Genomic DNA, 15357 nt, shown 5'->3' with positions numbered 1-15357 from the left:
GTGTTCTTTTTTATACAAAGTCATCTTATTGCCCCCACAATCCAGGTCCTCATTTTACCTACCTCGGAAGGATGGAAGGCTGAGTCAACCTTGAGCCTGGTGAGATTTGAACTTGCAGTAATTGCAGGCAGCTGGTGCTACTAAACAGCACTTTAGTCTGCTGCGCCACCAAGGCTCTTGTTATCTGCCATCTTGTTATATGCTGTTTTATGAGGTCTCAGTGTCTTTGCTGAGATCTCCCAAGATTTGGCCTCTTGAGTGAAATCTCCTGTAATCTATCAACATTTCAGTGATTCTTTAAATATATTTTCAGGATATTAGGTTTTATCTACACCACATTCTGATGTTATAGTACTATTGATCTTTATACATGGCCTTTGAGTAGCTCTTTGTGAAAGTAATTAATTAAATGAACTATTGAACAGTAGTTTGCAAGCCTATGGTCAGGACCTGTGTTGCATTTTCTTCATTGAAAGTTAATATAACTATATTTAAAGATTAAAATCAGTACTACAGTATTTTACCATGTTAAAAAGATAGTCATATGAATCAACCAATGCTAGATCCAATTCTAATATAATTTCCACATGGTTCCCATTTCCATTCCCTAATTTCCCCAAAGAAATCTGAAGATCAGCTTTCATTATCTTCACTGTCATTCAGCAGAATCCACAAGACAGAATCAAAATCAGGCAAGGTGGTGAATATAGTGTAATGATCCATGCCTTGCCCTTTTTGTATATACACGTGTACAAAGAGACAACACTTAGATCAGTGATGGCTAACCTTTTGTGGACCGAGTGCCCAAAGCACGCCCAAAGCCCCAAAATGTAATGCACACGTGGCCCCGTGCGTGCGCCCCCCTGCATGCCCACACCCCTCTGCGCATGCGCACATAGCCCTCAGCACTCACCCCACCCCCCACGCATGCATGCGTGGTCTCCCTGTATATGCCCCGTACCCTGTGCATGCGCAGCAGAGACCCGAAGACCAGCTGGCTGGTGGGAGGCATGCGCGCATGCGCAGCAGAGCTGAACTGGGGTGATGGTTCACGTGCTCACAGAGGGCGCTAGAACCTCTGGCACGCATTCCATAGGTTCGCCATCACGGGTTTAGATTGTTCACCATGTTGCCTGTTTTGAAATGCACACATCCCACTGACATTGCTGCTGCCATGAGTCTGCAATACCTCAAGTCAATTAAAAAATAAATAAACAAAATGTTTAATCGGCTATCTGTTACCTGTTAACATTTTTATTTCATGCTGCCAGCATCTGTGCATTGATTTTTCAAACACCTGCAGTAGTAGCTGTAGGAGGGCTAAAAAAAAAAAGACAGCATGCACTACCACATGTTGTCTTTTAATGAGCTCTAAAATTAGGCTCTTGACAAGAAGCTACATTTTCTCATCCTCCATTCCAGGAGGCAGAGTGAAGGAGAGTCTGTGCCAATAGAAAACCAGATCAGCCAGAGTCTCTCTTTTGTACAACAAAAGAGAAACTGTTTAAAGTACTACAGCTCAACCAGAAATTAACAGATGCAGTTGAAAACAGAAACGACAGCATGAAATCTTATCGTGCTATACAACACAAACCATCTGTGGAAGTGCTCTAGAATTCAAGTGCACGTGGATTTTCACCTCAGATCTTGCAACTTGCCAGCCATAGATTTCACATGAAAAAAAATCAAATAAACAATGCTGGTCTGTATATTTCGTTGTTAACAATATTTCATTGTTGCTTTTTCCAATACAGAATAGTATAAAATTGCTTTCATATGAAGGTGTTTGCCTTAGCCAATTTCCAAACCTACCTCAAAGATCTCAAAGCCAGCAATATCCAGAACTCCAATGAAAAATTGCCTGGCTAGTTTGGTGTCCAAGGTTTTGTTGATACGCATAACTAACCACTTGAACATACGATCATAAGTGGCTTTGGCCAAAGCGCCTACTGCATACACCACCTGTGAGTGCAACATAGTAAAATTTCATCAGAACCACTGTTTTACCTCTAAAGTTCATATCTAATACATAGTTTTGTTTATAATAGAGCTATGAAAAGTATTCAAGAGAAACTTCACAAAGCATTTTAACATGAGTGAAGCATCTCTCCTCCAAGGGTTGAGATAGCTATAGTGTTTGGAACAGGGGTGGGTTCTACTTACCTTTACTACTGGTTTGCATTGTGCTTCTGCGCATGCGCAGATCACTTCTGATGATGTCTGGGTCAGTGGGTGGAGCCTCCAGCCGGTTTTACTACCAGCTCTACAGAACCGGTCCGAACCGGGAACAAACCACCACTGGTTTGGAAGACTTGGCATCAAGGTTTTTTCAGGCTGCCTATAGACGTTGCCCTCACAAACAAGGCTTCTCCTGGGACTCCAAAGCATGCACTGTGCCTTACAGATGACACAGTTGCCTCACACTTTGGAGAGGGCCTTTCGCTCATACTAACATGCTTTGCTGTTTGACTGCTTTGCAAATAAATCTCTGCTCAACAAATCTTAAAAACATATGCTTTGAGATAGCTAAGGTAGAGGTTCCCCTTGCACATATGTGCTAGTCGTTCCCAACTCTAGGGGGCAGTGCTCATCTCCATTTCAAAGCTGAAGAGCCAGCATGTCCAAAGATGTCTCCTTGGTCATGTGGCCGGCATGACTAAACACCAAAGGCACACAGAACACTGTTACCTTCCCACCAAAGATGGTCCCTATTTTTCTACTTGCATTTTTTACGTGCTTTCAAACTGCTAGGTTGGCAGAAGCTGGGATAAGTAACAGGAGCTCACCCCGTTACGCAGAACTAGGGATTTGAACCACTAAACTGCCGACCTTTCTATCAACAAGCTCAGCGTCTTAGCCACTGAGTCACCACATCCCTTTTTGCGATAGCTAGCAAGATAATTATTTATTTCATTCTTACAATTGCAGAAAAGTTTTGTTTAAGACCCACAACTAAAAGATCATATAAGTATATGGGAGTCACATGGCCAAGTTGTACAATTCCCAAATGCTTACCTGATCTACAGTCTGGCCTTTGGTGACATATTCATTTCCAACTTTGACTCTTGGATGAAGCAACCCCTTGATGAGGTCAGCTGAGCTGATCCCCATGAGGTAAGAGGCTTTATCAGCACCTGCAGCACAAGAGCAAATAGCAAAATTTTTAACATAACGAAATTAAAAAGAAACAAGAGTTCCCAAAATTTAAACTTTTCAAATGAGAATGATCATCTAGCTATTTAAAAGTAAGTGACAATTAGTCTTTATGGTCCAGAATTAATAGTAAAGTGCTTCCCACTGAATCTCCTATACCTTGGTGCTCATCTGTTTATTTTGCTAACAATGTGATATTCTGTGAAACATCACAGCAAGCAAAAGGGAGGAGAAGGAATGGCAAAAGAAAGTCCCACAACCCACATCCTAACACCCAATCCTCTTCCATCCAACCCCCCATCATCCAAAACTAGGCACGCACGCTCCAGACTTCCTCTATAACAACTACTACTGACCTTAAATACAAGCTACTTAATGCAAGAAGTCTTGTAAATAAAATATCTGAATTCCTCCTCTTACTAAATACGGCTATATTCGACATTATATTTGTCTGTGAAACTTGGCTGAATACATCCCTCCCTGATTCCATTACTACAGTAAGAGACTATCGTGTTTACCCGGTCAGATCGTGAAATCCGTAGAGGAGGTGGTGTTGCTATCTTCTACAAAAAGTCCCTACATCTAAAAAATATTCAAGTTACACGCGAACTTGCTCTTTCTGAGACCATCGTCTGCGACCTGTCCTTAAATACCACATTTCGATTCTTACTTTGTTACAGAGCCCCAGATTATGACATCGAACATGCAAACAAGTTAACTTCACTACTAACCTGGGCAGCCTCCTGCCCACACCCAATAATCTTTCTTGGTGACCTTAATTTACCACTTATTAATTGGACCCTAAATGAATGTACAACTGAACCTATACATTCAACCCTGTACAATACTGTTAGCTAATCTAGGACTTGATCAACTAGTAACTAACAACACTAGACTCAACAACTGCCTTGATCTCATCTTCTGCAACAGTTTAAATTCAATTTATGGACTACAAATAAAAGAACCATTCTCCAACAGTGACTACAGCATGATTGACTTTTGTCCCAACCTTGGAAAACTGGCTGCCACCTATTTTTCAGATGATAATCGTTTTATATTTATTTATAAATTATTAAAAGTCTTACAAAAACATGAAAAGTAACACAAACTACCATAATTAAAGAATAAAAGCAATAAAGAAAGGGAGGAAGAAGGAGAAAAACAAAAGTGCAGAAAAAATATAGAAAGAAATAGAAAGAAACCTCTGATTTTCTTTGTAACAAATATAAGTTGAATTACAAAATTCTCTCTTAGTCTACGATTATAAAAAAGCACATTGTTTTTTATTATATAGTTTTTCCCCAATCATCAAAATCACAAATCATAAATTCATTTTTTCCATTTCATGCAAAAAGTAACATGTCCAAGCATATCCCTTAATGTTGTTCACATTTCTAGCAAAGATTCAAAGCACCTTTATGCATTTAGACAAATCTGTAGTAACAAATGCCAATGATACACCATATTATAAAAATCCTCTGTGCTGGGAAACAAAACAAATGTTAGTCCTTTCAATCACATATTTTCCCATTGGTCCATTTGTATATTATAACCAAATGTTAACCCATTTTATCATACATTATTTTACTTGTTTTATTTTACTGCCTTGAATGGCAATTATTTTGATCTCTAAATGATTGAGATAGAGAGATCTTCCACTTATTTGGAATTATGGAAAACCTTGGGGACTTTCTCACAAAATGTGGACAGGTGGGGACTGTCTTTTGATAAAATGTGTGTTGTGGGGAACATACCTAGTATAAAGCACATATTTACTAGAATGCTATTTTCTATCCTTTCTAGCCCCTATCCTGATGAAAGGTGTTAAATGAAATAGATAAAATAAACATACATCAATGTTTGGCTATAAATCTCCATAAGCCTGCACTATATGGTTGCTTGTAATGCAGCAGACTAACATGGCTACTGCTCTGGAATTAGCCACTAGTAAGCAGCAGCACAAATGCTTACTTTCAGTGCCTTCAGCCTCTGCCTGTTCTTCCCGTTGCTTCTGCTTGAATTTCATGTTGCCAAACTGCATGATGGAACCTACTATTTTATAGCAGCCATACTTCTCTTCATTGGTGAACCCCAGGATGTCCATAGCATGCTATAAAAAGGAACCAGATAAGATAGTGTTTTTTTTAAAAAGCCATTCTGTTAAGAAGCAAAAAATGAAGAATGAATTCACTGGGTATTTACTAGGACACCAGCAAAATGTCTGAAGTGCTTTAGCCCACTTTAAGGTTACTACAATTAAATGTACATTATTTATAATTTAAAAAACATCAATTTAAAATGTATTATATTGGCTATATTCAATTTTTTAAATCAGTAATGTTGTTTGGATTCCTTAGGAATTCGATGAATGATGCCAAATAGTTTTAACAAAGACTTTTCTGGAACAATCCTATTTCAATATATATTTCTTATTGTGTAATCAGTCTGTCTCATTCAAAACACTGGCATTTGTAAACCTCCTCTTCCATTACTCCATATTCCTCTTCCCCTATGACTGCAGAGACTGAAGGAGTCTCTTCATCACTAACAGAGATGAAATGATAGAAGGTATTGAAGCTACAGGAACTTTGGGGGCAAGTGATCACGCAATATTGGAATTCAACATTATGCAAGCACAAGCAATAGAACAAAGTCAAACTAGAGTCTTTTTTTTTTTTAATTTGATTTACATGCCGCCCTTCTCTGGAGACTCAGGGCGGCTTACAATGTGCTCAGCAATAGCCTTCATTCTTTTATATATTTATACAAAGTCAGCTTATTGCCCCCACAACTGAGTCTTGGACTTTAAGAGAGCTAATTTCAATAAACTTAGAGAAAGCTTGAGAAGGATTCCATGGATGAGAATCCTCAAGGGGAAAACAAATCAAGATGCTTGGGAAATTCTGAAAAGTGAGTGTCAGGGTTCCAAGTAACACCCCCAATGAAAGAAGACTCCAAGGCTAGAAGTTCCTCAAAGTTACATTTTATAAGAGATGTCATATTGGCACATCTGGGAAAACCTGAATCTGAAGGTTTCCAGTTTTTCCCACCCAAAAGAGATTATGAAAGCCCAGTCTGGCACAATACCAATGAAGAAGAAAAATAACAGTTCTCAAAAGAAACCAGCATGGCTGTATAAAGAACTTTCTGACAAATTGAAAGACAAAAAGGACAAATATAAAAAGTGGAAAGAGGGGCACATAACTAAAGCAGAATATCAGCAAATAGCCCGAGCCTGCAAAGATGAAGTGAGGAAAGCTAAGGCTCACAATGAACAAAGGCTTGTGACAAAAGTAAAAAATAACCAAAAAAAAGTTCTTCCAACATGTTAAAAACAAGAAAAAAGCCAAGGAAACAATTGGTCCATTGCTGGGAGAAAGTGGCAAGAAGGTGGCAAGCAACAGGGAGAAAGCAGAACTACTTAACTCGTTTTTTGCAACTGTCTTTACCCAAAGGGAAAAAACAGTGCAACCTATCAAAAACAGAAAAAAAACAGATTAGGAACACAAGTTAAAATAGGGAAGAAAATGGTAAGTGAGCACTTGTCTACCCGAGATGAGTTCAAATCACCAGGATCAGATGGATTACACCCCCAGGTTCTGAAGGAACTGGCAGACAAGATCTCAGAACCACTGAATTATATTTTTCAAAGATCCTGGAGCACCGGAGAACTGCCAGAGGACTGGAAAAGAGCTGATGTAGTTCCCATCTTCAAAAAAGGGGAAAAAATAGATCCATGCCAGATCCATGCCAGACTAATCTTATTACATTCTTTGACAAAGTGACAAAATTAGTGGACCAGAGGAATGCTGTCCATATAATTTACTTGGACTTCAGTAAGGCATAAAGTAGACCACCTACTACTAGATAAAATAGAAAAATGTGGGTTAGACACTATCACCACCAGATGGATTCGTAACTGGCTGACCAACAACACTCAACATGTAGTCCTCAATGGAACTGCATCTACATGGAGGGAAGTATGCAGTGGGGTACCCCAAGACTCCAAGTTTTAGGCCCAGTACTCTTCAACATCTTCATCAATGATTTGGACAAGAGGATAGATGGCAAACTCATCAAATTTGCAGATGATACCAAGCTAGCAGGAAGAGCCAACACTCCAGAAGTTAGGCTTAAGGTACAGAAGGATCTTGACAGACTTGAACATTGGGAGCTATCTAACAAAATGAAATTAAATGGTGAAAAAAAGTAAGGTTCTACATTTAGGGAAGAAAAATAAAATGCACAGGTAGAGTATATGTGGTACTTCGCTCAATAGTAGTAACTGTGAGAGGGAACTTGGAGTCCTAGTGGACAACCATTTAAATATGAGCTAGCAGTGTGTAGCAGCAGTGTGCAGAGTGCAGCCGCGCAGGTGGTTATGGGAGCGACATGGTGTTCCCATGTAACACCTCTCCTGCGCGAGCTGCACTGGCTCCCGGTGGTCTTCCATGTGTGCTTCAAGGTCTTGGTTACCACCTTTAGAGCGCTCCATGGCTTAGGACCTGGTTACTTACTGGACCGCCTGCTGCCACCGGTAGCCTCCCACCGGCCGGTACGCTTTCATAGAGAGGGGCTCCTCCGGGTGCCGTCAGCCAAATAATGTTGACTGGCGGCCCCCAGGGGAAGAGCCTTCTCTGTGGGGGTGCCTACTATCTGGAATGAGCTCCCCCCGGAGATACCGAGGATCCCGGATCTACGCACCTTCCGCCGCTCTCTCAAGACCTTTTTATTCCATCAGGCTGGCCTGGCCTAACTGTTTCCCTTTTTTCCCTTTTTAAAACGTAAATTTTAATTCGTTTTTAATTTCTTGGGGTGTTTTAAATCTGTCTTCGGCCAAATTGTTTAATTCGATTTTATTCAGTTTTAAATTTTGTATTTATGTTTTTTATCCTGTGGCTGTTCACCACCCTGAGTCCTTCGGGAGTGGGGCGGTATACAAATCAAATAAAACTAAAAACTAAAACTAAACTGCCAGAAAAGCCAACACAGTTCTAGGCAGCATAAACAGAGGGATAGAATCAAGATCACATGAAGTGTTAATACCACTTTATAATGCCTTGGTAAGGCCACACTTTGAAAACTGCATCCAGTTTTGGACGCTACGATGTAAAAAATATGTGGGAACTCTAGAAAGAGTGCAGAGAAGAGCAACAAAGATGATTAGGGGACTGGAGGCTAAAACATATGAAAAACGATAGCAGGAACTGGGTATGTCTGGTTTAATGAAAAGAAGGACTAGGGGAGACATGATGGCAGTGTTCCAATATCTCAGGGGCTGCCACAAAGAAGAGGGAGTCAAGCTATTCTCCAAAAGCACCTGAGGGCAGGACAAGAAGCAATGGGTGGAAACTAATCAAGGAGAGAAGCAGGGCCGGATTTAGATGAAAAGAGGCCCTAGGCTATTCCACTTATGAGGCCCTTTCACCTATAGTGAAAGTGTAATTTTAATTTTGCTAACAATTTGAATGTAGGCCCCTCTTGATCTTGAGGCCCTAGGCTGAAGCCTAGTTAGCCTATAGGAAAATCCCGCCCTGGAGAGAAGCAACCTAGAACTAAGGAGAAATTTCCTGACAGTTAGAACAATTAATCAGTGGAACAACTTGCCTCCAAAAGTTGTGAATGCTCCAACACTGGAAGTTTTTAAGAAGATGTTGGATTACCATTTGTCTGAAGTGGTGTAGGGTTTTCTGCCTAGGCAGGGAGTTAGACTAGAAGACCTCCAAGATCCCTTCCAACTCTGTTATCCTGTTTTTTCTGTTTTCTGTTATCACTTACATAAGCTGCAGACCTTATTTTTCCAGAGTCATTTTGTAATATAAATATATGTAATATAAATCTCTTTTGGTAGAGGTATGATTCAGATGATCTGCCTTTAGTCTTAAATTATTCCATTAGGGATGACTAACTACCATGAAAGCAGTGATATATGAAAATATACAAGAGAATTTAGACAAAATTATTTTTTATTGATATGAAGCAACCACAATATTCACTTTTTACTGAGATAAAAGGTATTTATATACTGTATTATATGGCTAATGTAAATAGCACTGAAACACTTTATAAAGAGACCACCACAGTCTTGCTTTATTGATGAAAAAATACTTACATCTGTAAGCATGAGCTCTTCTCCATCATCCAGGTTGTCCACAGTTGTTACTCCTTGTGAACAGAAGTGATAGTCATAAGGGTTGGAAGACACCAAAAGCATATCTGGAATGGAATAGTTTAGAAATTAACAATTATAATTTGGGATATATTATAGGAATTCATTCAATCTTACCTATAAATCTAAGGAAAAAAGAAGTAGAAACATGCAGTGGATTCAACTTAAATTTAATCTCCCTGCAAAAATAAGACCAGCAACTTTTGTAACTTGTCTATTTAATGCCATGTTTCCCTGAAAATAAGACCCTGTCTTATATTTTTTTGAACCCTGAAATAAGCGCTTATTATCAGGGGATGTCTTATTTTGGAGGAAACAGGGTATCTACTGTCATCATAAATGTCTAATCTTTAAGTGATATTCGATAGTACTATATATGTTAAACTGATAAACCTGAGCAGTGCTCTGAAAATTGTTTAATTATTATATAATTGAAATGAGTCATTGAACATATTCATTTTATTGATTAAATATTTGTTAAACCAGCTTTCTATGGATTGTAAGCAGAATTTCAGTGAATTTATGAAATATTATAAGTGTGCATCATCATTGGGAAAGTTCTGGGTTGAAAATTGCTGTTTAGCTATGAAGCCTATTAGAAGTCTTTGAGCCAACAATGACCCAAAAGATGGATATAGATGTGAATGTGCTCATAAGAAGAAAAGTATGAACTTATAGCTTTGTTGTAGATACAGATTTATTGATAGTGATAGCAACTGTTGATTCACAGCAGCCTATCAGACTGCTGAACATAGCTCAGTGGCTGTTCTGGTCTATGTGTCTTCCATGCTGGCTACTAACAAATTCCTTTGCATACCATTTTAATGCTGATTACCTTGTAGCTCTGGCTTTTTTCCAGAAAGGATTTGGTAGTAAATGTGGTAACTCCTCTCTCCTGGCTGCTGGAAAATCACTCTTGATTTTTCCAACAAGTCTAAAAACAAAATGCAAAATATTCAATTGCAAGGCTACTTTACTTTATGACACTGTACTCAAAAGAAAGAGAATCTTGGATTTTATAGGAGATCACTCTTGAAGAACAAAAGTAGAGTTTTGTGAAAGCAAAATACATATTCAATCCAGCAGTTTATTTCCACAGAAGACATACAGGGCAAATTATTCAGGGGCTGCCACAAAGAAAAGGGAGTCAAGCTATTCTCCAAAGCACCTGAGGGCAGGACAAGAAGCAATGGGTGGAAGCTAATCAAGGAGAGAAGCAACTTAGAACTAAGGAAAAATTTCCTGACAATTAGAACAATTAATCAGTGGAACAACTTGCCTCCAGAAGTTATGAATGCTCCAACACTGGAAGTTTTTAAGAAGATGTTGGATAACCATTTGTCTGAAGTGGTATAGGGTTTCCTGCCTAGGCAGGGGGTTGGACTAGAAGACCTCCAAGGTCCCTTCCAACTCTGTTATTCTATTTCTATTTCTATTCTGTAAAGCCCATAAATAGAATATAAGTGCAACAACTGATATTCAGAGGAATCTGGAAATTGTCATTCTTTTTTACATGTATACACTATTATATACACTATTATAATTAAAAATCAACTCTTGCCCATTTATTCAGTAATCTCATTTATAACTTCATCCTACATAAATTTATTCAATTTTCTTCTAGATTCACTACTCACATATGTCAATGTCAGCAGATGCCAATTTCCCTGATGGTCCAAAATGGATACGGATGAACTTGCCCTAAAATATGTAGAAAGGAAAGGGGCTCACATACTGCTTTCTTTTCCAATGTATCACAGTAAGGCTTCTATATCTATACTACAAAAAGTTAGCATTTTCTAAATCTCCATGCTGCCATCTTTTGCAGCCTAGATATTGTTGCTTGCTACTATTATTATTGTTGTTGTTATCATTATTATTATATACTTCATTCATTAAACATGAAACTCAGTCAACTGAGTCATTATTATTATTATTATTTACTTTATTCATTAAACGTGAAACTCAGTCAACTGAACATTCAAAAATGCATCACAAATACCATTGACTGGTGCTAATGCTTGATACAGGTTGCTGCCAGCATCCTTGGTATCAACCAAGTACCTTCTTAAGATGTACAATATTCCAAGTAGCACAGTTTTTTGCAGTTCCACTGGTGTTATTGCAGGAAGCTGCAATTTGTTGATGTATCTTATAAAATTCCTAGACATGGTACCAAGTGCCCCGATGACAATGGGTATCACTGTTACATGTTTCATCCATAGCTGTGTAGTTTCGATGGCCAGGTCGCCATATTATGATTATGATTATGATTATGATTATGATTATGATTATGATTATGATTATGATTATGATTATTCCTGCCTTTCATCTTAAAAGGTATATAATCAGACTATACTTAATAATTAAAAAAACAAACAGGTATGAAAACAGTTTGTTACACTTCTTAATGGTACCACATAACAAACTAACAAAGCATACACATAACAACCATAAAGTGTTATATATTGCTGCTTTGATTTAAAGTATACTTACAAACCGTGAAGAGTTGTCATTTCTTAGGGTTTTGGCATTGCCAAAAGCTTCCATAGCAGGGTTAGCCTCAATGATTTGATCTTCGAGGGTACCCTATGAAACAATCATGGATAATATATTTTCACACTCATAGATCAAAATTTTGCCCCATGGAAAACAAATTTATGCACATATATACAGTAACTACCTGGCCAAAGGGAGCCATCATATGTTTCTAGAACCTGTCCTAAATTTGATAATCACATTGCCTGCTCCTCAGTCAAGTTTTTGATGTTTAATTTTTTTAAAAAAAGTTTACAGTGTTTCCTTATTTAAAAACTTACCCCAGTTTTAGTGGCAGGTGCTTGCTATAAAAAAGATTTTAAAAGACAGATTTAGAATTTCAAAAATACAAAATTAGAGTCACAGAAAATGCCAATCAAAGATGAAAACAATCCAATTTTGTTGATGAGAAAATCCAAAATGATTAAATTTTCATAAAAACTAACATATTTAATACATCAAAAATGTTAAATATATTAGATAAATATAAAGAACAGCACCAAGAAGCAAGAAGGTTAAAAAAAAAAAACAAATCCAAAGAAGGAAAACACTATTGGTGATTTTTTTTAATGTAATCAAAGTCAAAAAAATTACTGATAAGAAAATAAGCAGTTGCAAAGATATTTCAAAAATAAAAAAGGAAAAAGGGAAAAGAAAAAAGAAAAAAGAAATGCAAGAGGAAGAAGAAACAGAATAAGGAAAGGTACAAGATGAAAAAGAATAAAAAGGAGCAAGTGAGATAATTGGGAGAGGGAAATCACAAAAAGCAAGGCTTAAAAGAAAGAGTTGCAAGACTGCTTTGGGGAACTTCCCTCCTTTTTTGAAAATAAAAATAATGGAGGGAAGGGAAACACATTGGTCATTAAAAAAAAAAAAATCCTTGAAGCAACCACTGCCTCATCCTTCTTTTCATGAAAATTTCCCCAAAAGCAATTTTTTCAAGCCTTGCTTGTTTCAAAACAAAAGAAAAGGCCATGTCCAACACACTGCCAAACATAAAAGAAGTCCAAAATGAAACAAAAGAAAAATTAACAAAAGAAAAGAGAAAAACATTTTTTGCAAATGAAGGCCTTACTCCTTTCTTGCCCGGAGAGTCACCCAGGGCTGCGACAATGGCAAAGTATTGAATGACTCGCTTGGTGTTTACAGTCTTACCAGCACCAGATTCTCCGCTTAGAGTAATAGAAATACACAGATGAAGAGCATGAAGCAGTTATCAAAATTTTCCCATACTCACACAATCAGCAGTCAACTCCCACCACCCAGAAATATACTATAGAATTCAGAGTGGAGAAAGACATGCTAGCATATTAACTATCCCGCTCTTAAATACTATTTATTAATGAATGGATTTTGTGGTACCCAGGACACAGGATGTGTTTATGAGATATTTCAAAAAGGGCCTGGATGAACAAGAACAATGTCGCACAGGGGACATCTATCTTTTTCTTGCTCCTGAAAATAATGGGATTGGACAGTATGATGATTCTGTTGCCATGACCTTTGCCTTGTCTGCAATAAGGATTGACAAAGGCCTGTGCTGCTTTGAAAAATATGGTTTTAAGTCCAACGGTTGCATCTGAGCTTTTTATGGGATGAGACACAGGGAAATCTGTTAAAATACAATTTCCTCTCCCCCGATTCCTAAGCAGCACGGTCATCAACTGATTGGATTGTTTTTTCTATCAGTATGAATTACAATTTAGGGTATCAATATGATAAGCATAATAATATTTGACTTTTTTTCATACAAATTGAACATAATGCTAGAAACAAAATAAACTGCTACTGATTACATCAAAATATCTGTTGTACAACAAAGATTTCGATCTTGAGTTGATTGGAAATTCTGAGAGATGCCAGTTCAATATATCTGGCAGTACAAGTTGGGAAAGATCAAGTTAAATGCATTTGTAAGCTTCTACATGTATGTACACATTCTAGATGCATCTGGAACATCTGAACAGACTACAGCCTTGAAGATTAAATGCTCTTAACATTCTGCAATAAGAGGAAAAACTGCAGCTTCAGAGCTTCTGCTCTACATAGTTCTAGATCATTTCTGCACTGAAAGCTACCGGTATTTACTAGCAAGAGGAAAGAAGGCGGCATCAATTGATATGAGTCTTCCCTTTACCATCCCTTCCCAGGAACTGTTGACTAAATGGGTAAGATTGACTCAGCCTGTAGATTTTAGCATTCTTCCAGAAAGTAAAAGCTAGGATGCAAGCTGTTTAATCATCAATTTGTGTTAAATAGAAACAGTTTTCTGTTGTAGGAAGTCCAGACATTCCACTTCCTTTGCTGTTCTACACAAAACAGCTTCATACTTCACACATAGAAAATTATTTTAATTGCTTTCAGGAATGAAAAGTAGAATCATAGAGCTTCTTTATATTTCAAGAGATAACTAGGAAAGGTTGGTTCAACCATATGTAAAACTAAATTCTCCAAAGAGAGGAACTCAAGCTCAGCAGGATATTGAATCTTTTTTCACTTAGGCTGGGATCGTCTTCTGTGCTATCAATAAAGTTCAATGGCACTGGCCTGGCATTGATTTCATGCCTAAAGTTAGCTGCCCTTCCATTGTAATCCCAGCACACAAAGAGCTATACTGAGGTGGGGGTAGGAGTGAGGTCTCTGCAGGCCTAGAGCCAAACATCTCATGCTTTCAGCCCCTGCTTTACCTAATTAGGCCATGGCCAAGGCTGGAAGCTTGGGGAGGGGGGGAGCAGATTAAGCTTTTTATAGCATCATCATGGCTGCTTCAGTTAATACTTCTTCCCTTTCTTTCTTTTTACAAATGGGGTTCAGCCTAATTTCTCCCAGGATCCCCTTTTCTCATAATTCCTGCCCACTGTTCATTCTCCAACTTTGATTTCTTATTCTTTCCCTTTTATGCTACTAGTCTCATAGACTTTTTGTACCCATACTCAGATCTCTTAAAAAGGCATTCTCTTATCTACAAATTGTGGTCATTCATAGTCATACAATTCTTTTTCATTAATCCCTTTCATTAATGTCCACTGATACTTAATCTCTTCAGTTGTTTCCTCTGTAAGTTTGATCTGGTATTTAACAGAGTTTTGATTTTAAGCTCTTGTTCATGTATGGAAACATCCAAGGCATATCTAGTAGTCCATTAGTACAAGGGATTTTATCACGGTTGATGAAAGCAACAGGTACAGATATGGCCATTGAACTAGTTCTGTTTAATGAAACAAAAGTGATGTGGACTTGGTCTAATTCAGATTCCTCAACAGTGTACCTTCCAATTGAACTCATCATAGACCACCACAATGTTTCTGGCAGTCTATCCAAATGGAACGGAATGAAAAATGGAATAATATAAATGGAATTTTATTTCTTTAATTGGGGTTTTTCACAGAAAATGTTTCCCCAGAATATCTAAATGACATGGTGCCCTCAAAACAAATGATGTACACAGGAAGGATGATCAACCATACAGACTGAGTAATTCGCTGTCCCGCTTTTGG

General features: G+C 37.9%; 1 protein-coding gene across 2 annotated transcripts in view; it reads right to left on the bottom strand.

Annotated features, from left to right (window-relative positions):
- MYH7B (myosin heavy chain 7B) overlaps positions 1-15357 on the bottom strand; it is a 54407-nt gene that overhangs the window by 29672 nt on the left and 9378 nt on the right. Inside the window, exons 7-15 of one of the 2 annotated variants that reach the window (XM_070941658.1) lie at positions 12936-13032; positions 12142-12165; positions 11819-11911; positions 10960-11023; positions 10158-10256; positions 9266-9369; positions 5125-5263; positions 3016-3134; positions 1813-1962 (exon numbers count right to left, since the gene is read on the bottom strand). In XM_070941658.1, coding sequence (XP_070797759.1) covers positions 1813-1962; positions 3016-3134; positions 5125-5263; positions 9266-9369; positions 10158-10256; positions 10960-11023; positions 11819-11911; positions 12142-12165; positions 12936-13032 — 889 coding nt within the window. The remainder of the gene's footprint in view (positions 1-1812; positions 1963-3015; positions 3135-5124; positions 5264-9265; positions 9370-10157; positions 10257-10959; positions 11024-11818; positions 11912-12141; positions 12166-12935; positions 13033-15357) is intronic. The other variant, XM_070941659.1, reaches the window with a different exon arrangement.

The sequence above is a fragment of the Pituophis catenifer genome, unplaced genomic scaffold (genome assembly GCF_029215685.1).
Source record: "Pituophis catenifer annectens isolate HBS135680 unplaced genomic scaffold, rPitCat1.0.hap2 SCAF_3, whole genome shotgun sequence".
Classification (NCBI taxonomy): Eukaryota; Metazoa; Chordata; class Lepidosauria; order Squamata; family Colubridae; genus Pituophis; species Pituophis catenifer.
Note: the sequence above shows the minus strand (reverse complement) of the source record. Positions and strands in the feature narration are given on the sequence as shown.